The following is a 26,030-nucleotide window of genomic DNA, read 5'->3' as shown; positions in this document are numbered from 1 at the left end:
ACATTTATTCTGGTGATTGGGATTGCAGTAACACTTGTATTCATTTTTTCTGCTCTTATGTTTGTCTTGCTTGCAGTTTTGGAAGTCAAGTTTTGGAACTATAAAACTGTTCATAACAATGGAAAGATGCATTATTCATTCCACAAACGATTTTTATAGAGGCACTCCACAGGGAGTGCTGCTCTGCCTGTAAAAACAGTTGTATAATGTCTTCTGCAGCTCTCGAAAAGCTTTGAGAATACAAATTTACAATGTAAAGCAAACTAAGAGCTGCAGAGTCTGACCAAGGACACTACTGAGTCACCTTCTGGGAAATGTAGCATCCATAACTTTCAACGTGTTTGTTTGCTCACTTGTCATAAGTATGGAATATGATGACGGGAGATCATTATCAACACTAATAGGGTGCTTAATATCAAATCTTCTGTTCAAAGATGGTGCCCCCCCCCCGAGTCGATGTTGTCCTGGTTGATGCTGTCCTTTTCAATGTCTCTTGTCCAGGGTCTATTCACACAACAGTTACATGTGACCAGGATGGGGGGGGGGGGGGGGGGGGTCCTTTCTTTATGGCATACTGGAAGAGATCTTTGGTTTGTGGTGAGGCTGACTTCTTGTGACTTACAGACTGTGGCGAGATGTTCTGACAACCCAGCCACTTTGGGAAGTCCCACAGGACTGATTCTGATCACATCATGACTCCATGAGAGATTTCCAATGCAAGGACCAGTGACTTCCCGCTGGTGGCCTGGGCTGGCTCGTAACTGCCCATAAATCAGCTTTTTGTTTGTTTGTTTTATGCTTTTGGAAGAGACAAAGTGTTAATTAATGAGTTTTAGAAGTGTTGGTAGGTGGATTTTGTACATTTGGACAGAGCCTGACTAGCTGTTTCCCTCAGTTTCTGTTCGAACTTCTCATCTAACTCTGAAATAAATGAGCCTGTTTCCCAAACTTTTTCACTTTTACTTTCAGAATCCACATTTCATCAGGAGTTTATTTTTCCTGATGAGGGTATCCCAACTCATAAATCAATCTGTACCACAAAGGGTATCATGGGGTTTCTCTGTAATTTTATCAGATCCTAAGATGAACAGAGTTATTTAGAAGATTTAGTTTTGTCATCACATACTGAAGTTGAATTTCCTTTGTAATGTTAGACAGTAAAAACAAGAAACATGGGTCATTGTGGTCTTGGTGGTTGAGTGAAGCATCGGCATGTCTGCCTGCGTCTGTGCCTGAATGCACGGAACCACAAGGCCACTTATGGTCAATGTAAATGTCAGCATTGACCTGTTAAGGACCACGGGGTTTCCTTGGTCGTGTCCAGGATGTTTTCTGAACATTTTCTTCAGCCATGAAACCGCAAAGGAAATATTTGATCCTGTTTGTTCCCACTCTAAAGTCTACATCTCAATTCAAACATCTTAAAAGTTACATTCTCATACACAAAATAATGATCTCCCAGTTCCACATAGACAACCTCATCAGGCAACAAATCAAATCTCTATGTAAAAAAAATAAACTCTGAGATGTTTGTAGTCTTCAGAAGAGTGAGAGATGGAAGAGGAAGTTGGTTGGTTGTGACGATTTAGCAACAGCAAGCAACAGGCTTTATGGGTATTGTGGTCTCAATACGGAAAAATACATGTGAAAACAATACCACTGGTATGAGAAGGTGGGGGATTTTTATTTTAGTGTGATTGCAACTGTCTCTGGTATTTTATGTCGATGTTCAGAGATGCTATTTAAAAAGAGGTTGCATGAGACTGTCGGGGGATATTTGTTGTTGTTCCACTGCTCTGTCTGTCCCTACTGTTGCTATAATGACTGGGTGATTTTTAGTATGCATAAATAAATTATTGTAGATTCATTTGAGAGAGAGGACATTGTGGTCTCATCACTTCTGATTTCACACTTGATTTAATCTGAATACAGACCTGTGTATATAATGTTCTTAGGTAGCGGTCATCCTTCATGTTCTAACAAAATACATCATTTTATCTTCCAGCTTTCTTCACTAAAGCAGTACCTTGGCATATTTTGTGCACTTGCTCCCCTCGTTTATGTTTTCCTGTAGGCTCACCGTTCTGCTCGGAAGGTCAAAAAATACATAATTCATGGAGCACAGATGCACATTTATCTCCCAATAGGCAAACAAACGGTACAGCTACGCGGCATGTATTTTAAATGAGCACAAATCTCACTTTATATATGTCCACTGCTGCTATCACTGTTGATTTGTCAAAAAGTAAGCCCACAGCTGAATGTAAGGAGTTTATGCCTGACCTGTTGTGGATATTGAATGAATAAAATATCAACAAATCTCATAAAAATACCAAAACCAACTGTGAACTAATCCCACCAACACATTTTGTGTGTGTCTCTCTCTCTTTATTGTTGTCCACATCAACATGTTATAACCTCAACTTAGCTTGGGTACTAGTTATTAGCAAAAAATCCCAGTTGGGGATATTTGTGACAATCACTTCAGGGTCAGTTGTCACATGAGATAGTGAGTGACTTACAAAAGGGTGAATTGAGTATTATTGTTCTTTGTGTCGTTCATAAGGATAGAAAAAAATGCACTTAATGGAAGGTTTTTTCCTTTTTATGTTCTATAGATGCAGGAGATGTGTTAGGTTGTTGCATTTTAATGCAATTAAACCTTCAAAATGTAGAAACACAACAACAGAAATCAACAATGCTAATGAAAATCTATCTGACATGACTCAGGCAGAAATGTTCACGGACGAGGTAAAGTGTTAAAGTTAAAGTTCATGTTATGTTTAGTCCCGTTCACCAACTCGATCTCTGACACTCTCCCAGAAGTTGTTGTGACAGGCGTCTGAATGAAACACACCGGTACCTAAGGAAAATTATTGTATTGTTGGACACGTTTAGGATAATGTAAGTATACAACACAACAAAATACTCTATACAACAAAGGTCTAGTCCTTATGAGACATTTTAATGCAGAAATGTTGCATATTACATCTTTAAGATTGTCTCCACTCAGTATTTTTCCCCATTAAAATCACATCGGAACAACCAACCCTAGTGTGCAACACATCCTCATAGCTAATCGACTGTATAGGTCGATTGCCAGTGACTCCCAAAAAGACATCACTGTTCCTTAAACATGCGTACCAGCAGGCATACTATGTTGACCTATGGTGTACGCCCGCAGTCTGGTTAGGTTTAGGCAAGAAAACTACTTGGTTAGGTCGAGGACAACATCTTGCTTTGGCTTAAAATTACTACGTTACTTATGTAACTTCAGTTACTAACGTACCTACATTTCTTAACATAGAAGTAACTTAGCTACTTTAGTAAGTTATCATAACAGCGGTTTCCATGGGTGAAAGTCAAGTGCTTGTTTGACCCGACTATCTGTCCCCGACCTCCTCCCAATACAGACTGCTGCAGTAATTACCAAGGCCACTAGAGGCCACCGCTTAACAACAGATGTAAATACGGGTAGTAATATGCTGCTTTCACAGTCGACCTACAGTATATGGTCGTTTACTGATGAGGACAGCCTGTAGTGTGAGACTACAAACCCCACCATGAGAACAGATTTGACAGTTTGAAATGAAAAGCATCAGGAGAGTATGGTCACTCCATTCCTACCTGACACTTCACATTAGACTTTCATTACACATTGAAAGGGAATCTATTAAGGATACAGTTATCGAGGGATTCAAATGGAAGTATAAGATGTGACTACTAAATGCATTCAGGAACCATTAATAGACAAGTGCACACAATTTGCAGCTACAAATCCTCAGTTAATGCACTATTTATACTCCTGTTTTGAGTTCGCTAAAAAAAAAACAACTACATCATCCAGTTTTCAGAAGCTATTCAGCTTTATATAAAAGTATATTCTACCTTCCATTTTTAAAGATTAACATCCTCAGTAAAAAAAACAAAAAAAACAGACATCAGACGGCATTGATTTCTGAAAAACTTTTGTTGGTTTTGGTCTTGATGCTTTGAACATCACAGATTATTGCTCCTGACCTCACGGTGACACCAAAAATGACATTAATAGTGATTGTTGGCCTTCAAAACATCAATAACACTCAGCACATGACACCAGCTAGTTACCGTCTGTAAACATAGAGCGTGACGCACACACCAGACTGGCACTTCACCGGACATTAACGTAGTCATGCAACTGGGAACTAGTTCACACAACAACCTGCACTGTTCCCATTGTGACCGACCACAAAATGGTGAAGTGGTTGCAATAGTAACACGAGGACTCTGACCAGATAATGTGACCCAACCTACAAACAATTGTCTAACTATCTCCTTGACAATTTCACTTCTACGTTGAGTTTCCATGGAATGGACCGTCTGGTTTAATGAATAGAGATACATAAATACTCAGATGCACAAAAAAAAGAGGAACACGACAGTTCCCTTTGGGCTATTTTTGGACTTTCACAGAGTGAGCTGTCTGTGTGTGCTGATGATGTATAACAGCAGTAGCCAAATTTGGATTTCTATTACCTCATTCGTGATTGAATGTGCAGTTTTTGACAGAAGCAGATATTTAACTAGACGCTCGACTTAATTTGAAAACAAACAAACGAGTGTGTGTGCGCATGTAAATGTACTGTACGTGTGTCACTGCTCTTGTGTAGGTGTAGGCGGGTGATAATACACGAGATAAGGGGGAAATTCAGTTCACTAAATGCCAGGTCTTGACATATAGAAGGTTAGGGGGAATTCAGATTGACGTGTTTATAATTGAATCGTGAAAAAATGCACATGCTTTCGGGGAGAAAATACAGAGTAGTTTACAACCGTGCAATTGTTCGGCTTCCACCTACGCTGACATTCAGACACACAAATACAAAATTTCACACCAATTCTCCCCAAATGTCTTTTTCCACTCACTTTGTGCACTTCTAGCTGGTTTGTGTCCGTGCATGGGAATCCCCATTTGGCTCCAAAATCACCTTTGACCCCGACTTTGTCCTCACGTCAAATTAGCCAAAGAATGTGAAGCAGAGAGGAGAGAAAAGCATCGGGAGGAGTTGACTTCTGAAAAGAAAGTTGGGCAGGTGTGAGAGGGGGGAGCAGTGATCAACAGTGGACATGACCAAGGGTGTGTGTGTGTGTGTGTGTGTGTGTGTGTGTGTGTGTGTGTGTGTGTGTGTGTGTGTGGTTGGAGAGTGATGAGACCAGACCAGCGTGACGAAAAGCCCAGCCGACTGCTAACACAAACAGAGCAGTGGGAGAGAAAGAGAGGTGGCAAGGAGGTTAAAAAAGGGGGGTGAATGATCCAGAGGAGTGTTAAGTGTCGGTTTTATGACAGCTGTCATTGAAATGCCGACTTTGAGCAGTATTGACAGGGAATGTTTGCACTAGAGTCCGTTATCAAGTTTATCAGCGGGCGGGTTATCTCCAGATAACCCCTCGACCCTCCCTGCCACCAGAGCCCAGGGAGGGCAGACTTGGCCTTGGAATCTGGATTTTGGAGATGTTTCATGGACTTAAAAAAAAAAATGTGTTGTGTGTTTGCATCATTATCATAATTGAGAGTGACTGCTGAGAGGGCACAGACGGGGAGGTGCTGGCACTCCTGAAGATTTGACGAAATATGTGAATGAATAAGAGGAGAGGAGAGGCGGGGAGGCTGTGAAGCTGGGGGAGGATTGATCAAGAATAAGAGCGTTTTGTGTTTGTCTTATGACAGCTGTTATTAAAACACTGATGTTGAGCAGTATTGACATGGAGTGTTTAAACTAGAGTCCATTATCAAGTGTGTTTGCATCATTATCATAATTGAGAGTGACTGCTGATGGGGCATGGATGGGGAGGTGTTGGCACTCCCCCCTTCTGAAAATCCCTGTATGACAAATTATGTGAATGAATGAGAGGAGAGGAGAAGAGAGGCGGTGCTGGCTGGGCTCCCGGCTCCTGAGCGACAGATGGGGTCAAACAGAGTTAGATAAGGGACTGTGAGTGAGTGTGTGTCTGCTGTTGCATTGGTTTGGGACGGCTGGCACGCTCACAATCACTGCTCGGGCTGCGAGCCAAGCAAAACATGTCCACTTTCTCTGGTAGACCTCTACCGGAGACAAGCATTAGGACCATGCCAAAGATGGTAGACTGTCGTGTCTTTTGTTCCTGCGCCGCTCTGTTTTCCTCCAGCTTAAAATGTCGAGTTGTTTAGTAAAGTCGCTGGCTCCTGCTCAAGCAGAGCAGCCGGCGAGGCGAGGTTACTCCATGTCATTGGAATCTGTGCACAATGGACCCAAACCCTCCTCCTCCTCCTCCTCTTCCTCCTCCTCCTCCTCATGCTACTCAGCACCAGCTTGTGACCCCCTCTGCTTTCATTGACCCCCTCCCTTCCTCTCCTCTCTCTCTACTCCTTTCACCCCAACATCCATCCACACACACTTTGGTCAACCCCCCACCCCAAAACACACACACACACACGCACACACACGCACACACACACACACACACACACACAGGAGCCTGAGCAGCTCCCTGAAGAAGCAATATAAACATCAGTGTTCAATTCAAGGCCACGGTTCACTTGGAATGCACCCCACCACGACTCCTTGTAGTAAGCTCTCCCTCTCTCTCTCTCTCCTTATTTGTCTCTCTTCCCTCCCCCTTTAACTCCCCCCCTCCCTCCCTCACTCTCTCTCTGATACAGCTTCGTTGCCATGACACCGCCTGCCTGAGTCAGTACAGCGGTTAAAACACGGTCACTCTCCTGGCTGTAGTGCGGGATGTTCAGTCAGCATGTTGGTGCGCGCCGGCTGAACGCAGCGCTGGCTTGCTTCGTGCTTATGCGTGTGTGTGTCAGTGAGTGTAACTCAGTTCCGCTCTGTCCCGGGATGAGACTTCTTCATCACCATCACCATCACCGTCAGCTGTGAAGCACGCGGGGACACGTCGCGCACACCTGCGGCTGGATGGAAATCGATGGAGGAACTTGCGCCTTCGCCGCCGCACTCCGCCGATTGCCTCACCTCCTCTCGTGGTCCACGGGGGGAGCGCGCTTGTAAGCTGATTTAACCCGGAGGGATGTGAATACCTCTCCGGGATTACAAGGTTATTGGGTGAACGACAATGCCCCGCGGCTCGGTCCGCCACTCCCGGCTATTGTTCGTGCGGCGGCGGACGCACGGCGCTCCTCTCCAGTAGCTCCAGCCGCTGTCCCCGCGCCTCCTCGCCGCTTCGCTCAGGTCGCCCTCCCGGTGTGGACAGGATAATATGACTTCCTGGCTGCGCACATACGGCAGCGTCCCTCTGTGTCTCCTGCTCTGCTGCTTGGCGGCTCCCCGCGCAGAAGCCTCCGGTGCCGGTGAGTGGAGGCTCATTAGGGCCAATTACATCATATCCCAGCAATTAGCCCGCATCTTGTATCTTGTCAAGGCATCACTGCGCAACATCAGCTCCCGTCCCGCCCACCTCTGCTCTCTGCAGGGGGTCTCAAGTGCTTCATGTCAAGGATCTTTAATTCTTCTCCTCTTTATGAACACACGCTGTCATTTTCACATGTTTTTTTTTGTCTGAGAGACTCTGAGCTACCCTTCATTTATTTTTCAAAGGCAGCCTTTAAATCAACTGAAGCAGCCTCCACCACTCCACCCTCTTGTTTATTGATCAGCTATAATTAGAAGTTAAAAGCTTCACCTATTCAGGAGATTGCCTGAAGCCAGGAGTGCTAATTGGGTCAGAGCGGCTTGTTAGTGATGCTATAGGACCTGCAGCCTTTCTCTGTCCTACATTCCAGCCCTGTAGCTCACTGAAACGGCTCTGGAAAATTGGATCTTCAGCAGATAAATCAGTTGAATGAATCATTAAACCCACGCCAGTGAGCCCCAGGTCCATCTCGCTCCCTTTGTCACCCTGATAAAAAAAATCTTCATCTTGGCTGGATTTTTCTGCCAACGCTGCATAAAAGTATGAGTGATTTGTCACAGTGTCATTTAGCATCCCCTGATTGGCTCTTGATTAGATGTGTGTGGGTGGGTGTGTGGGTGGGTGAGTGTGGGAAATGATCCATTGCACCACTCTAACGACTCAAGCACCTGTTCCCACACTCCCAGACGGTTTTCCCGGCTGACACGTACTGAAAGGCCTCACACGAGGTGCTAAGTGGTGCTTCCATCATCGACAATGTGCATGAGATCTCCGTATATCCACGGGGGCTCGGCTGCATGGCTAATGAGTGTTGACACACACATTCTTTCATATGCTAATCACAGATTCCTCTCCTCGTCCCGTTTCTTCTCCATCTTTGGCTTCCTTTCTCTCCTCCTGCAGGTGACAGTGTGTGTTGGTCTCCTAGTATCACTTCTTGCGCAGAGTGTCTCGGCCGTGGACCACAGTGTGCCTGGTGCTTCAAGGAGGTAGGAATGTGTATAAAAGAGTGTGTTTGTGAGAGAGGGGAAGAAAGAAGAGAGAGAGAACGTGGCAGACGTTCAGCAGCATTCCTCAGATGACACACAGCAAAGCTTTGATGCCACCCACAGATGTGAATATAATGTGCACGTTCCAGCTTAGCGGCCTGACCTTTGACCTGTGTGTGTGTGTGTGTGTGTTTCCATGCATGCTTTCTCATGAGACGGAGCCACTTTCTATCTGTGTGTTTAGTCTAGGAGCTCACACATATCCCTGCCTTTCTGTCAAAGTGTGCATCCGCCGCCAGTGTGTTTCTGCATCTGTATCTGTCTTCTTTCCTTTCCCTGTCTTGTAAAGAGCCCACCCCGAATCAGACCTTGGGTAGCTGTAAAGCCTCCCAGAGCCACACCAGTCACAACACACACACACACACACACACACACACACACACACACACACACACACACACACACAAACCGCACCGGCTAGACTAGACCATCAACACGTGTGTGTTTACAGACTTCAGGTGCTTTCCGACCATGTGAACCCTAACCTTAACTGACATCATTAAGTAGGGCCGGGCTCGCTGGTGTGTGAAAGCGTTCAAGCAACACGTCTCTAACCTACTACACACTCACACACACACACACACACACACACACACAGTTACAGATGCTTGGAAAGGCAGGTAGAGTTGTAAATGTTCGCATTTTGACTTTCAGTGTCAGACAGGGAGGCAAACTGTGAGAGGAAAGTCCGGGGAAGTTGCTGTGAAACTCTCAGAGTTGTTGCGGGACAAATTATAGCCACAGGGATGGCTGTAAATAAACCGAATCCAGTCGAGCACACACTCAGGTTCAGGACATGGTCACATTTTCAGCTCCAGCTTTTTATTGTAGGCTGTTTGCAGCTTTGATCTTGTGATACTTCTACTTTAAAAGTCAAAGTAATCCTGATTAATTGCGCTATTTCATTCCCTATCCGTACAATCTTGTAGGTCATGTGACTTCAAACGGACTCATGCCAATCAGCAGTGGCTGGCTTGGGATGTTCGAGCGTCAGGGGCGGAAAAAGTAAAAAGGGCACTGGAAGGGCATGCTAGAGGGCACTTTATCATGTTTTATCTACCATAGGGGCATCCAAGAGGGCACTTTTGCTGTGTGTTTTTCGAACATGGGGGCACCAGGGCCCCCTCTGCCCCCACAAGTCCACCAGTGCCAATGAGACCCATGAAATTCTTTGAATACAGATATTTAATGGTCTAGTTTTATGTTTCCATCACTGATTACTGTATTTGTGAGTGTTTTTCTCAAAAGACTAAAGTGCCAAAGGTCACTAATCCACTACAAAGCTGCAAGGCATGACGCTGTTGTACTGCATTGTCGAGGAAACAGTCAGAGATGTTTATTACAGCAAGATTTATTCACTGAAGCGATGATTAAATCATGTCCTAAGTAAGAAAAAGCCTAGAGGACCATCGAATTACAAACAGGACACTTCTTCCTGATACAATAAACTGATAAGTAACTTCAGGATGACATAACAGACTCATAATGGTTCTCTTGTCTGTGTAACTTCGTCGAGAATCAATATAAACGTCATCAAAGCAACAGAAACGAAAAATGAAACCAAAGTGAGTCATTGTGAGACCAGTTTCACTTTGTCATGTTCTTCAGGTGAAATGAACCAAAGTGCTTTCGACTTTGTCGGGCAGGGAACAAAGCTTAGGAGATCAAGTGGGTGAGAGAACACACTTGATTACAAGCTTCTTGTATTTGTGAATGGATGTAGAGCGAAACAGAAGAGTAAATAAAGATGACAAATTCAATTGTTACATTTTACATGATGGTCTCATATTTGGCAGCGTTCTTGCGTCTTGCCTGTTATCCTCTGTGGCAACCCAGAGGATAATGTGGCTCTGAAGTTGACCCACTTGTTTATGTCACTTGTTTACGTCTCTCAAATGTAATTACAACGATACCATCCTAAAAGACGGCTTAGTTGTATAATCTTTACAACCGCTGGCAGCTTTTTCCGTCTGTGCCTTGTTTATTTTTTTGTGTAGTTTTTTGACATTTTGTTATTTCAGATTGAAAACTGCAAATAAAATCTGTTTGCAGAAGATTAGAGGCAGTAAAACAGCAGTTTTCTTTCACTGATTATTTTTGTCTTTATCTTGTCTTATCTCTAGGACTTTCTGGATGGGGCGGGCCTGCGCTGCGACCTGCCAGTGAATCTGCTCAGGAGAGGCTGTGAGGCGGAGTTCATGGAGCAATCAGAGATCAAGGTGGAGGTCAACGCCACCGTCAGCAGCACGCAAGTGTCCCCACAAGACATCAGCATCACCCTAAGACCAGGTAGATGACGGGCACTCTGAGTCAAGTATGAAATGGTGGATCTCTTAATGATTTCTATTTGGGTTTGTGGTTGGTAAAATTGATTTCATTGTGTGTGTGTGTGTGTGTGTGTGTGTGTGTGTGTGTGTGTGTGTGTGTGTGTGTGTCCAGGATCAGAGGCCAGCATCATAGTGGCTGTGGAGCAGCTGGAGCGTTATCCAGTGGATTTGTACTACCTGGTTGATGTTTCGGCATCTATGCAGGAGAACCTTGATCATGTAGGTGTAGCTGTCAGTTTTCCTCACGTTAGCTGTGTTCCCGTGAGTGTCGCATTAGAAAAGCTTGATGAAATTGGCGAAATTCGAAAAACTGTCCTCAAATTCACAAAGAAAGTTTTTACGCTCGCTCGAGTTGCTTTTTGCTTTAAAAGAATTAAAGGAGCAAGTATTGGCAACCTGTCAAACTCATACCCAAAAAAAGGAGGGGACAGCATATCACCAGAGTAATTGCTAACTGCTGCTAACTGTAGCTGCCATTAACTAGTAAGCTTAGTTAAGCATGCAGCTATTAGTCAACTATCCCCCAACTCTGAGCTCATCGGATCGGGGAAGAGTATATGTTGTTTACTATCGGACTATCACATTTTAATGTACATTAGCTAGGGCTTTTTTTGCCACAAGAGCTTACTTCTAATTAGCTATGTAATAATAAGCCAGCTGTTGAAGTCATACTCAAATAAGGGGGTTAGCATATCACCAAAGTGTCAGCTAAATGCTGCTAACTGTAGCCGTCGTTAGCTAGTTAGCTCAGTTAGCCTTGCATCTAGTGGTCCAGAATGGGAGCTCAGAGCACCAGAGGATTGTTGATGTTTAGGACAGGAACTTTCTAGCTAGCTAGCATGCTAACTTTATTAGATATCTCTGCAACACAATATACAGATGTCGTAATGTAAAAACTGTTTTTTTACATGTCTTCACATTCCATTGATAATTATAGTTTTTTACTACATACTTACATATTTCATATTTAAACTAAATTCAGAATCATCACAACTGCTTTACACAAACTCTCCAGTTGTTTTTGATTATGATTGAAAAAAGTTACAAACAGCTAACAGATAACAGCTTGCTGTTATTTGTGTTTTTCTCATTGTGGTCAATGGTTCACCCTCTACATTTTTTCATTGTTTGTCTACTTCTCCATCTTTCGGTCTTCTCTTCCTGTGTACTGTCCTACTGTGGTGCAGCTGAAAACAGTTGGCGTGGCTCTGTCTCTTCGTATGACGGAGCACTCCTCAGACCTCTGGCTGGGCTTCGGCTCGTTTGTGGACAAACCTGTCTCCCCTTACATCAACGTCCATCCCTCCAAGATCAACAACCCCTGCAGGTAAGACACAGATTTTGTTGGATGGATTATCGATTGCTAAGAAAAGTAGTTAAAATCCTCTTTATTTTGTGATTTATTGTTTGCCTTTTTATATCAGTCAAGTCACTTTTTCTTCTTTTAATGAGACAAGAGTGAGAGGTTGTTTAAAAATACATCCAAAGATGTTGCTCCCAGTTTTGTGTTACTCAGGCAGAGATTTGTCACTTGTTAGGGAGCAACATTATAATGATGATGAGCTGTCAGAAACAACAGACATTCATTTGTTCTGGTGGGGTTTTTTCTCTTCTTTTTGAAATCTACACTCCTGTATGTTTCACTTAAAAAACTTTCCGGCCTGTCTCCTACAAGTGATTATGAGATCCGCTGTCGTCCCGCCCACGGCTTCCACCACGTCCTAAGCATGACGGGAAATATGAGCGAGTTCACGCGTACGATTAAACGCCAACGCATCTCCGGAAACATGGACACACCTGAGGGAGGACTGGATGCTATGCTGCAAGCTGCTGTCTGCCAGGTGTGTATACACAGATGCTGACGATGGAAGTCTCACAAACGCCACACCTGTGCGCAACAGAGACTAAGAGCTACTGAAGCACTTTGAGTTTAAAGGAGACATATTATGCTTTTTCATTTTTTTCCTTTCATTTAGTGTTTTATAAATGTGCTTGTGCATGTGAATGATCTTCAAAATTATAAAGGTCAAAGTCAGCAACAACAGAAGCTCCTCTCTCCCACAGAAAACTCTGCTCCTGAATGCCTCGTCAGTAGTCTCGCCTTTAATTCTGTGACTTTGTGACATCACACTACAACACCATGTCACACATTTGCATAAGTTAATGCCTTGCGGCTAGTTCGGCTCATAATAATTGATTTAGCACAGCAGGCTCAGGCATGTGGGAGCTGACCAATCAGAGGAGACTGGGTGTCGGGAGGGGGGCCTTAAAGAGACAGGAGCAAAAACAGAGCATTTCAGACAGAGGGCGAATACAGAGCTGCAGCACTGGACAGTATGAGAAAACTGATGAGCATTAAAGCATGTAAACATATTCTAGTAGTAACCAAAAATAAAATTATGAGCCTGAAAATGAGTATAACATATCTGCTTTAATGCAATAATGTTTCAGTTTACTTGGGTTTCCTTCCACATAGCAAAATCGCTCTGACCAGGCCACACAGTAATGAATTATGGTCCACAGGTGGTCCAGATTGTAGCCCATGACAGAGGCCTGGGTTCTGGGCCAGATAGGGTGAGCTACAGTCATACAGATGGCTGAGATAATGCAAGGTCACGGGCTACCCAAGTTCTGGCAAACAAATGTGGACCACCTGTAGACCATAAGTCATCGCTGTGTTCGGTCAGACCAATTTTGCTATGTGGCTTGAACACGTTCAGAAAATTGAGGTACGATCCCAAATTAGGTAGTAAGTCTGCATGCTGGTGAAAGAGGCCTTTCTTCTGGGAGAATGGTGGCACTCTGACTCAGCTTTGGATATTACCACTGGAATCCCACTAAGTAATGACACCACTGCTGGGGTATGGCAGACACATACACACAGAGGTCCTTATGCTATGGCTGCAGGAGGTCTGTGAGTCACAGCGTGCAGGGGGGCCCTGAGTAACCAGTCTGGAGGGAAACACCACAGTGATCATCATGGCTCCAGAAATAGACTCTCCATTATGTCAGGCCTACTTATAAGCTCGCTGGGTTTCCTAAAATACACATACATACACACACAGACTCACACTGACCCATTTTTTTTCTCACAGTCTATGACGAGTCACAGACATAAAGAAGGAGACTCTGTGACTCGTGGAAGAATTTTGGCTGGTTCTCCTTTAATTGGGAATTACAGAAAGAGCTGATCACCATGGGAACTAATCGAGATCAGATGACTAAACTGTTTGAATTTGCAGTTTCTTACCACATGTGCAAACCTTCAAAATAGAAAGCGTGCACATATTTCCCACATCAGTTGTGTAAATGTTGCTGACTAGTGATATAAGAGAACAAAAATGTGACAGTCTATAAAACTACTCACCAGAAACAGAAGACACATTAGCACCAATATAACACGGCATAGTTCTAGTTCATAGATTATTTGGTCTCCAAACTTGCCAAACATTACAGAATGTCCTGTTTCTTTACTATCTGTCTTTTAGAAAGCGTTGGGTTGGCGACCAGAGGCCAAGCGTCTGTTGCTCCTGATGACAGACCAGCCGTCTCACCTGGCCCTGGACAGCCGGCTGGCAGGGATTGTGACGCCACACGACGGCCTGTGTCACCTGGAAAACAACGTCTACACAGGGAGCACTCGGATGGTGAGTGGAAAAGGAAGCTTGCTGGGATGTCAGGCTTAAAGGAGCTGAACCTTTTAACCTGTGTTAATTTGTGAGTTTTAGAGGTGCTCAGGCAGATTTTGTTACCTTTGGAGCCAGCCAGGCTAGTTGTTTCCCCCTGCTCCCAGTCTTTTTGCTAAGCTAAGCTAAGGTAGCCAGTTGCTGGCAGTAGCTTTGTATTTACTGCACAAATTAGTATTGATCTTCTTATCTAACTCTTGCCAGGAAAAACTGTTCCTTTAAACTTGGGCTGCAACTAATGATTATTTTCATTGTGGAATAATCTGTTGATTATTTCCTTGACATTTGATGAGCTGTTTAGTCAATAAAATGTCAAACATTTGTCAAAAATGCTATTGTTTCTCAAAGCCCAAGATGACGTACTCAAATGTCTTGTTTGTGTCTTCAATCCAAGGAATCTCAGTTTACTGTCATAGAGGAGTAAAGAAACCAGAAAGTATTCACATTCACATTTTTTTTCTTAGGAAATGACTCAAACCAATTGAAGGTGCACTATGCAACTTTTTTGCAGGCCTCAATTAGATTGTAGATTAGATATGTTTACATCTGTGTTTATTAAAGATCAGAGCAATACAGGCTTTTATTTTGAGTTAGGGAGGGGTGAGAACAAGAAGATCATGGAAGTATGATAATATAAACAAAACAGTGACTATAGAAAGTTACATAGCACACCTTTAACCAATTTTAAAAAATAGTCCCCTATTAATTTTATGGTTGACAACTCATAAGTTAAAGTTGTTTAATTAACTGATTAATTGTGGCGTCTCTTTAAGCCCAGCATAGTCACACTCTATTATGGATTATGTACACTCTGCTGCAGGGGTGTAGTTGATATGTGGTCTGTAGATTAGGAATAGTAGACTTAAACCTGATACTGCACATCACATATTATTTTTGTATTTCGTGTGTTGGTTGCCTCCTTTTCAGGACCATCCCAGTGTGGGTCAGTTGTCTGATAAGCTGCTGGAAAACCATATCTACTCCATCTTCGCTGTGGAGAAGCAGCAGTACCAGTGGTATGAGGTAATCTCTCCCGCACAGCAACATATACCCACATATTCAATTCAGTGCAATCTAACTTTATTTCAGACACATAGGTCCATCAGTATACAAATAATAAATACCATTTGAGGACGTCAACACAGAGACATAATCGTTGTGGTGATTGAAACACATACACACATCTGCTCCAAATACCTTGTGTCACTATGTAATTTTGGAGAAGAAATTCAAACTCAGATTTTTTTTATAACTGAATAAACAAGCTGTTCTCAGAGGGAAATAAGGTCCCCAGAGCACTGTTTGAAGCTAGAAAGGTGACAGGGTCCGCCACATATAAACAAAGTAAAACAGGATGAAACTGTGTTGTCCTTTAAGGTCAGTTTGTTGATTCAGTTTATCAGTCATGAAAATGAAAAGAGTTTATTTATTTAGTTTGTTCAGGCATAAAAAGAATTGGTCAGTGAAGATCTTTCTCTTCTGATTTCCAACAACTGAAGCATTTCTTTACCCTCGTCTCCCTTTGCTTCTCCAGGAGTTGGTACGCCTCCTACCCGGCTCCTACCTGGGAAAGTTAGGCCTCTTCCAGGCTCCAAACCTCATAGAGCTGGTGGTGGACGCATACAAGGTACAGAGCACTCGCCTGCTTCCTCTGCAACTTCAATAGAATTGCTTTTTTCTCAGTTTCAGATCTCATTGGTCTACCTTGGTGAATTATTCATTGTTTGTACAACAAAGAGATGGACAGGGACAGTTGAAAGGTTAGAGAGAAGAGAGCAGCAGCAGGAGCTGAATTCATGAGCCCACGCAGTTATCAGCTCAGAGGTGTTGAGGCATTAGTCCGCTGATCTGCTGAGGCAACATGAACTCTGTATCTGTCAGCCGTGTTAAATCATGAAGATGACTAATAGCACGTTGGAGAAAGAAGGCAACAGAATCTGTGAAACTGCTGGATGGTTCTAAGAGTGTGTACTACTTATATTCATCCAGGAAAGTTAGGTTTGACACTTTTTAATGCAAACTTTAATTCTGAAGTTGGGAAAACGGATGATTGGAGATGTTTGTGGTCGCTGAAGGCCTAATGAAAGAGAAAAACACAGATGAGAGCAGGAGGTTGTGGAGGGGTGAGGGCCTCTGTGTTTGTGTGTGTGTGTGTGTGTGTGTGTGTGTGTGTGTGTGTGTGTGTGTGTGTGTGTGTGTGTGTGTGTCTGTGTGTATGAGACTAGTTGTTCGCTCAGTTGGCAGCAGTCTGGGTTATAATCTTGCCTCAGGCACAGCGCTCCATTGTTTGCTTCGAGAATCTGCCGAATCCACAGATCCGGATGAACAGCCCCGCATACGTGCAGACACACACAGACACACACACACATGCATGCATACACAAACAGCAGGGCCCGAACAGAAGCTGGCATTATAATAGCTATCAGATCCCCACGGAAACCATGTGTCCTAATCACGGATGAATACAAAGATGCTATTTTTGGCCCCACCTCCTCGTTCCCATAAACCTCCCTGTATTTCAGAACGAAAGACAAGGACGACAATGAAGGCTTTCTGGGGACATGTGACAACTTTAATTAATCACATTTTCCCTTTCTGTCTCCATTTGTTACTCTTGCCTCATTAGTTTTCTCTCACATGGATTATATTCATTTAAATTTTAAGCTGTTCCTCGCACTCTCTTTTCTCCTCACCATTTATCCAAGCATTAAAGAGACATGTTATGCTCATTTTCAGGTTTATAATTTTGTTTTGGGCTACTACTAGAATACGTTTACAGGATTTAATGCTCAAAAAACACAAATATTGTATTCCCCCCTCTCTGAAACAGTCTGTTTTAGCTCCTGTTTCTTTAAGCGCCCCCTCCTGGTCTCCTCTGATTGGTCAGCTCACACATGCCTGACCCGGCATGGCTAACAACAACTATGCTTTGCTAAATCAATTCTTGCGTGCCAGACTAGCCACTAGGCTATATTATGCAAATGTTTGACATGGTGACATAGTGTGATGTCACAAAGTCACAGAATTAAAGGTGGGACCACTGACGAGGCGATTCAGGAGCAGTGTTTTCTGTGGGAGAAAGGAGCTTCTGTCGGTCGGTTCGGTCTTTGACCTTTTTAACTTTCAAGATCATTTACATGCGCAAGAACATACATAAAACAACAAAGCATAATAGGTTTCCTTTAAGACGCCGACTTTAAAAGCATTTCTTGATAGCAGATGCTGAACTTAACATTGCTTTCTCATCTCTTTCCGCCCTCGCTGCATCCAGAGGTTGCTGTCAGAGGTGGAAGTATCAGTGTCAGTGGAGGACAAGGCAGTCAGCAGGTACTGGGTGTCTGTATCTCCTCTCTGTCCTGACGGATCCACTGCTAAGGACCAGAGCTGCTCGGGGGTGAAGCCCAACCAGAAGGTAAAAAAAAACACGAGCATACCTCCAGTAACTAATCACATGATTAATACAGGGATTTAGTTAAATGTACTTACACAGGAAGCTTAATTTCAAGCCCCCGGAGATGTCATAGGACATTTATTGGTTGTATTTTGATGCTTACGAACACACTCACACACACATGCGTCACTGAGAGCTGAAGATTTGGTAAATAATCCGATCTGAGCGGATTACAGGCGGTGTTTAACAGGAAAACATTTCCATGTGATACTATGACCTTTTTGTCCTAAAATCCTTACCTTGCCTGATATGAGAGCCTTTATACAAACAAATAGGACATTTATATTTAGAAATAGGTCACTGGATGTCCACTGCTCTCTAACCTGGTCCATTTATTGACCTAAAAAAAGCCTTAAAATAGTCTGCACCACCTCAGTCTATGCAGGAGCTCTTCTGCTGATGTAGTAATGATTAAACAAAAGGCGACTGTCTAATGTTCAACTATAACAACCGTTTGGTACTAATTATGGCATTTTCAGGAAATTCTGCTCACTCCCTAAACACATGACGAGACTCCTCTCCTGCTTAACCTTTTGGGACTCTTAAACACCAAGATGCTTAATCACTGCTCTATAGTGACTCTATTGTACAAAAAGACTAAGGTTCGGCCTTTTAATCCATGGGTGGATTAAAGTGAATTATGGAAAGTACCCACACTTACCAGAATCATTAAAAAAATCAAGTAAAAGGCCCACCTATAGAAAGCTTGCAGTTTCCCAACCACATCAATAGAATAATTATTCACATTAAGTCTCACTTAAGAATCCAGTTCCTGGTTATTTTCCCAACTGTTTAACTCTTATCAGATCGTATGCAGTGAGAGGTGGCTCATTCCTTTCAGATTTACAGCATGAGTTGCATTAGGGAAAACACATGTCTGCTGATTTTCTCAGGAACTAGGTATGACCTCAAGCAACAGCAGGCTTTTGAGAAGTAAATGTTTGATAAATAGTCAATCATTTATCTCTTATGCTGGTATGCTTTTTAACCTGTTTTCCCAACCCTCACCCAACAGAAATGAGCTTTAAAAGTGCTCTGTGGAGTTTTCTTTTCAACAAAATGTTTGTTTTCTTTCAGTGTTACTCATTTCATAACAATTTCATAATCATAAAAAGCTGTTTTGTTCTGTTTTTTTAACTGTTCACATGGACTTGCTAGCTGTCTTCTTCTTCCCTGCCTTCCTTGGTGCATGTTTTTTGTTTGCTTAGTTTCTTGGTGTGTTTCTGCCACCTGTAAATCAGTTGAATAGTCTGAAACCATCTGCATGAATGTGTATTGCACCGCCTGCATGCTCGTGCATGTGAATGAGAGCGGATGAAATGGGGATCCACTCATAAAAACATTGCTCCACAGCACAACTAATGTTCAAAAACTCCAAGGGGTACCTTTAAGCTTTACTATCTAATTAGTATTTTATTGTATATCGGGACCGAGTGATTGTGGTCTTAAAATTGCCCTCATAACAACTTTATTTAAGATAAATGATAAATAACAGTACAATTCATGAGATAATCAAACCAAGTGAGGTAAGAATTGCGATAATAGTTAAAATAGTTAAGATTTATCCTTTGAGTCTATGTACCAAATTTCATGGCAATCCATTCAATAGTTGTTGATATATTTCAGTCTGGGCCACGCTGCTAGCATGACATGGCTAAAAATCACTTAAAACATCACTGAGTTATTAAGTGATTTGTCTTCCAACGCAGGTCTACTTCAACATCACAATCGGCATGCACTCGTGTCCTGACGATGGGGAAGATGAAGATGTTACAGTGACGGTCCGCCCCGTGGGATATAACGAATCCACCGTGGTCCGGATCCACTCGAAATGTCGCTGCAGCTGTGGACCAACGAAGCGCTGCAATGACGACAGCCAATCACAGTGCAGCAGAATGCAAGACAGCACCAATCAGGGGCCGAGGCCTGATCACGGACTAATTCAGGACTCAAACAGAGATTCAAACTGGAACTGCAGAGCGGATGGAGCTGATGTGGACTGCAGTGGTCGGGGAGTGTGTGAGTGTGGGAGGTGTGTGTGTGAGCAGAGCAGGCTGGGGGCAGTGTATGGGAAGTACTGCGAGATAGACGAATTCTCCTGCCCGTACAAAGGAGGACTGGTGTGTGGAGGTGAGGGAGCACACTTCAGAAATAATCACAAGCAATTAAAATGTATAAATGAGTTCTGTAACACCCTTTTCTCTTGTGTCTGTCTGTGCTTCTCAGGGAGGGGTGTGTGCGTGTCAGGAGAGTGTGTGTGCCAGGACGGCTGGACGGGCGATAGCTGCGGTTGTCCCGTCTCCACAGCAACCTGCCAATCAGCCGACGGGTTGCTCTGCAGCGGGTGGGGCAGATGTGTGTGTGGCAAATGTGTGTGTGACGACTCTCGACGCTCTGGAGACTTCTGTGAGAGATGCCCTGCTTGCCAAAGCACCTGCCAATCATACTGGTACTTGTCAGTTTCTGTGCGCCACCACAAAGCATGATGGGAGCTCTTGCTGACACTGATGCACACGCTCTTTCTCTCTCTCTCTCAGGAAGTGTGTGGACTGCCATCTGTCTCACGGTCTCACGCAAAAAGAAGGAGGCCACTGCAACAACACCTGCGCCCCATTGGTGGGCTACATGGATGATGTATCAGGTACGGCCGGTTTAGCCAATAGAATCTTTCAACCAGCATGTGCTCCTTGGATGTTTCTCATGTTGGGAAGTCGTCCTTTTGACTTTGTGTGTGTTCAAGTCCTAATATGGAAACAACATGGACACTAAAGAGAAGATGTGTTGTATTTTATCCGAGCGTTTTAACATGTCGATAGCTGTTTGTTATTGTAAGTTCTTTTGTCCCAGACACGTTGCTGCACCAGTCGGATCCCTAAAACCCTAAAAATATAGCTTTTTCTGAGTTGTTATCAGGGTTAACGATAATAAACAACATCTAACCAATCTAGGTCTAACTAACTGTTAAAAAAACTCACACAACAGTGGCTGTTTGAGGGGCAGGGACAAAAAAGTAAAAAAAATGGACACTAGCGTACAGAAAGTCGTGACGTATATCTTGTTTCCTTCACCACTGACTCTTCAATTTATTCATGTTGTATACGGTATCATTATAGTGACTATAGTGAATAGAGGGCCATGTTTCTGCTTATATGACGTCAAAGTCAGGAGGTGAGGCACCACATTTTTGCCGTTTCCAACTTGTTGTTCCATCTAGAGGAGGGCGTTCACATGAATTTTCCCAGTCGGCAACTCATTTTTTCGATCATTCCAACACCACAGGAATGCACTATCTGCTCCGATCTGCACTATTTTACACACGGGTGTTTGCACCGTTTGCAGTTTCTTCAATCTGAAGAAAGTCGACATCATTGCAGCATGGTAAGAAACTAAACCACTGGAGATCAGCAAAACACGCTGGTTTAGTTGCTCTTGATTATTTTTGGACTCCTGCAGTCAGAAAGAGAAGCTGAGAAAATGAGCCTTCTCACTTAATTTATTACCTCAGTGAACTGTTTCATAATGAGTTCATGCTCTCAATCGCTAGTTTCAGGTCTTGTTCAGTACAGCATGACGCTCATGTTGTAAATTATGGACCCATTTAGAGTAGAAGAGAATAGATGATAAAGGAGGATGTGCTTTAGCGTGTGGCTACCCTGTGATTGAAAAGTCGCTACTCAGTCAGATCCGGTCGGTATCATCATCTCCACCTCCACCATCTTGTCCAAATATGGTCACTTTTGGCTGAAGGTGACAGCAGCCAAAATGCCAAACTAGCTGGGTGACGTCACCGTGGGTTTACCCTTCGTTCAGCCAAACAAGTTCGCTAACAGTTGCCTCTTTACACATCCGTTCGCTCTGTTTTGGTCTCAATCAACTCCAGTTAGTCACTAACTTTGTCTGCTGTTTGGTTGGTGGGCGGGTTGCATATGATGGGTTTATCAGACTTTTTCCACTGAAAATGGCTGCTGCAGCTGGAAAAGGTTTGATATAAGAAAAGCAAAACGGTGAGCTAAAAGAGACCAAAGGGCTCTGTAGAACTGAGGGAAACTCCAATTTTGGGTGATAATTGTGTGGATTTGTCTGCCTGCTGCTCCACACACATTACACATGGTAATCTGATCTATTGTTAGAGTAGTACAGAAGTATTGATCGGTGCAGCTTTCAGGTAAGAACAGAAGAGCTGTAAAACACAGCGGCTTGCTTGTAATGCTGCTCTCATTGATTTTTTAGTTTTTAGAAGTTCTGGAGGATTTTCACTGGGGGTTTGCAGCTGAACATGTCTGGACTGAAAAACATCTCACTTCAACTCGCTCTTTCTCTCACTCGTTCTCGCTCTCTCTCTCTCTCTCTCTCTCTCAGGTCAAGCAGGGGAGACGTGGATTCAGTGTTTGTACATCAGTAATGACAGCTGTCGATATCGGTTTCAAACAAGCTCGCAGTCTGGTCAGACCCAGCTTCGCATTAGCACAAGACCAGGTATAGTGTCAATACACATACACACATGCACACACACACACACACACACACACACGCCTTCATTCGAGGTCACTTCCGTTGCTACCACTGCTGCACCCTGGGGTGTTTGAGTCAGCAAGCCTGCTGTCAGTGTTACAGCTGTATTTTAGATTTCCCCTCAGTTCCCAGCTTACTTTCCTCATGCACACACACACACACACACACACCTAATTTAAAACCCACTAGTTCACACATGCACTGGGTTACGCACACACACATCACTGCACATCCAAGTGTTACAGTTCATCCCCGCCTTCCCGTTTTTTGGAACAGCGCTCCTCATTGTGCGTCCCCCCCCACACACACACACACCACCCCGATCTCCCCCGTTCCCCTCATCGACCCCCTCCCACCCTCCACCCAACGGGACACTCTCTTCCTGCTCACGCCCACTCCTCCCGGGTGCAGCAGGAGCCAGGTCTCCATGGTAACCCTGTTACAAAATGTCAGAGCGCTCTTTGGGCTCTTTGTGTGGAGCGATGAGCCCGTCATCCACACATGCTCCCCAGCAGACACACAGCCAGCTGACTGTTCCGTACATCACCACTGGCACAGCTGCCACTTGAAGAGTGTTTGTGTGGAAAGTAATTGAGTACATTTACTTAAGTACAATTTTGATGTACTTTTTGTTTATTATGATATATTAATATTTCCATTTTCTTCTACTTTCTATACTTCCACTCCACTACAGTTTGGAGGCAAACCTTGTACATTTTATTCCATATATTTATTTGATGATGCTGCCTACTTACTTACTTAGTTACCTTGCAGATTACATGCTGTATCAGAGCCAATGTAGACTGTAGACAGTAATTTATTTCACTGGCAACTGGATTAAAAAAAGAAAAATAGCACTGATTCTGATAATCAGAAAAGTGCAGAATATCAGATCTGATAATCGGTCAGGCAGATAATCACTCATCTCTTAGTTCACAGTATATATACATGTAATTACAGGTATAATTTACCGCTAACCGATAACTGCAGCTGCCTTTAGCCACTTAGCTCAGTTAGCTGTGCATCTAGTGGTCCAGAGTGGGAGCACAGAGCACTAGAGTACTGTTGGTGTTGTTCATGGTTAGCATGCTAACTTCAGTAGATATCTCTGCAATACAACACAAATATCTCATAAAGTCAAAACTGTTAATTCTTTATATTTTGTTGATAAGATTGATAAGAAAACTTACATACTGCACCTTTAATTACATTTATTTCCAGATACTTTAAGACTTTTACTCAAGTAGTATTCATATGGATGACTTTGACTTAACTATAACTAAAGTTATATTTTAACATGATACCTTTACTTTTGACTTTTTTTTAAGTATGACTTTTGGGTACTTTTTACAAAACTGAAACTACAGATGATATCATAGTTTGGTTGGCACACAGCTGCCCTCTGGTACTTTGAAACACAAAAACAGAAGTGTAACCTCAAAATGTTTCATCTACTTTATTAAAACACCTGAAAGTCATGTAGTTCTTTGGTGAGGGCAACATTTCAGTTTTAAAGTAGTGAAAGTAAAAAAAGAAAAAAAAAAGAAGAAGTGGTCTGTGGACTAACTGTATGATAAAACTTTGTTAATCTTATAAAGATATTGTAAATGTGTAACTTCTAGTCGATAGACAGGAAATCAGCTTCATTTTTATATTAGATTTGAAAGTCTGTGTTGAGTGATGGTAGCTGGCTAACATAATGTAATCACAAAGTCAGGTCAAATGTGAACGGGGTTGGTTGAAACACATGCCAGTTAATGAAACTGTATATTTGTTGCCGTAATTTGATTTGAGAGATTCAAAACAGTTTTGAGATTTAAAACAATGTTTATATTATTTGTTTATTATTATTTTGATGCCCAATGGCAAAAATTAAACACTCACACTGATGAATTGCTTAAAAATGTTGTTTTGTTGAAAAATGGGCAAATATTCCGTTAAATGTTCATGTTTTCTTGTTCATATTTAAATTAAATGTTGAAATCGTTAATTTTAGAATATCACTGTGTACATTAAAACATATTTATTTATATCTGAGGCCATAACTTTTCATTTGCTGCTGGTTAATATATTCCAGCATACATTTCGCGAGAGTGAAAAGTTTGCCGACCAAACCTGGTCTCCCTTACTGTTTTGCGTGTCACAGTGAAAAGCAGCCTGCCCCAGTTCTCCACAGTGAAACCTAATTTTTGTGTCCGCAGAGTGTGCCAGCAGCAGCCGCCTGGTAGGAACATTCCTGAGTGTGTGCGCTCTCACGGTGTTGTGCGGCCTGGTGGTGGTGGCCGTGTCCCGGCTGCTGCTGCAGAAGAGAGGCAGGTCACCAGGGGGCGCCGCTGAGGACCGAGGCTATCACTGCACTGGAAAGGTTAGCCCTAAAAAGCTGGCGATCGTTTGCACGGCAGGGGTTTGAATCGAGGGGAGGCTAATGTCTCCCTGGAGCAGACAGGAGCATGAGGGACCCTTTAATTCTTTGGGAGATTTTTGTTAATGTGTACGTAAATGTGTACCGAGAAATCTGAGTCTGCTGTTAGAGGTACAGCTGTATTTTACATTTCCTCTCAAATCCCAGATCAACATGTACAGTGTCCAGATTTGTGACCTTACACTGACTTATAGCACCTTTGAGAAGGAGGAAATGTTGGAAATTTCAGTGAGGGGGGTGGGTTTCTGGAGTTATGTGTGTCTGAACTGATGTGGATTGCTTATAAGTGTTTGGAAACCTCTCATTTATTGTTCATCGTTTGCCACAGATCATCTTAATGACACTGCAGAATATAGACTGTCAAAACTGATGCATCTGTTAGGGTAACATTTGAATTCATAGAAGGAGTACGATCCCCTGGTGATGTTGCAGATGTAACATTATACTTTCAGGGGAAATCTAGTACATATTTATCCTTTCTGGGGATTTTGCAAGTGTTGTGAAGCATTACATATTTCCTCAAAGATTAACTAATGTAACAAACGCTTCTTAGGTTTGACATGAAATGAAAAATGCTGATATTAAAGGGGTTTTAAAGGGGGTTTCTCAGCTTCTGCTCTCATGAATGACCCACATCTATAGAAATGCAGCACTAAATCGAGTATTACTTTACTGACTGCGTTTTCTGTCACCCTTCAGGACCTGTCATACATCCCCACAACCAACGAGAAGACAGTCACCTACAGGAGGGACCGTCCACCTGACCACCCCGTGGAGATGCACATCCAGGTTCCCAAGATGCCCCTCGGTGACCCCTGGCAGTACTAAGCAGAGGTCAAAGGTCAGAGGGAAGTCAGTAGAGACATTTAAAAGGACAGTCGCTTCTTTTCTGCCTCTTAAGCTTCATTAAACTTCAACCAGCTGCACGCGGAGACTGTGATAATGGCAAACTAAACTAAGAAACCTCCACGGCATTTGTACATGGTACATTTGTACGAGAACCGACTGAGCTCTCATAGACTGTGTGACTAATGTGGCCAGTATCCTGGAAGTCGAGATGACACAAAGAGCACAAGTCCCCCACCTGTTCTTCTTCTGCAGCAGCAGGGAAGGCTGCTTCCTCCGCAGGGTAAAGGGTGATCATTCCTCGCTTTTTTAGCCATGCAGCAATCACTGCTCTAACTTATG

The 26,030-nt window shown here is 43.2% G+C and overlaps 1 protein-coding gene across 1 annotated transcript; it reads left to right on the top strand.

Annotated features, from left to right (window-relative positions):
• Window positions 1-7,242: 7,242 nt before the first annotated feature.
• On the top strand, window positions 7,243-25,670 carry itgb8 (integrin, beta 8). The gene is made up of 16 exons (XM_073462788.1): window positions 7,243-7,333; window positions 8,299-8,384; window positions 10,568-10,733; window positions 10,884-10,990; window positions 11,959-12,098; window positions 12,447-12,612; window positions 14,260-14,418; window positions 15,385-15,480; window positions 15,992-16,084; window positions 17,729-17,869; window positions 19,618-20,038; window positions 20,135-20,357; window positions 20,446-20,549; window positions 22,268-22,384; window positions 24,622-24,785; window positions 25,542-25,670. Exons 1-16 carry the CDS (start codon window positions 7,243-7,245, stop codon window positions 25,668-25,670), a joined length of 2,403 nt encoding a protein of 800 aa, XP_073318889.1.
• The last annotated feature ends 360 nt before the right edge of the window (window positions 25,671-26,030 follow it).

The sequence above is a fragment of the Pagrus major genome, chromosome 3 (assembly GCF_040436345.1).
Source record: "Pagrus major chromosome 3, Pma_NU_1.0".
NCBI lineage: Eukaryota > Metazoa > Chordata > Actinopteri > Spariformes > Sparidae > Pagrus > Pagrus major.
Note: the sequence above shows the minus strand (reverse complement) of the source record. Positions and strands in the feature narration are given on the sequence as shown.

Bases quoted from the DNA above. Each gene is read 5' to 3' on its own strand.
- itgb8 (XM_073462788.1), top strand. From the start codon at position 7,243: ATGACTTCCTGGCTGCGCACATACGGCAGCGTCCCTCTGTGTCTCCTG. The intron at 15,481-15,991 runs GTAATCTCTCCC...TTGCTTCTCCAG, and splicing joins AGCAGTACCAGTGGTATGAG to GAGTTGGTACGCCTCCTACC. The intron at 20,039-20,134 runs GTGAGGGAGCAC...TGTGCTTCTCAG, and splicing joins AGGAGGACTGGTGTGTGGAG to GGAGGGGTGTGTGCGTGTCA.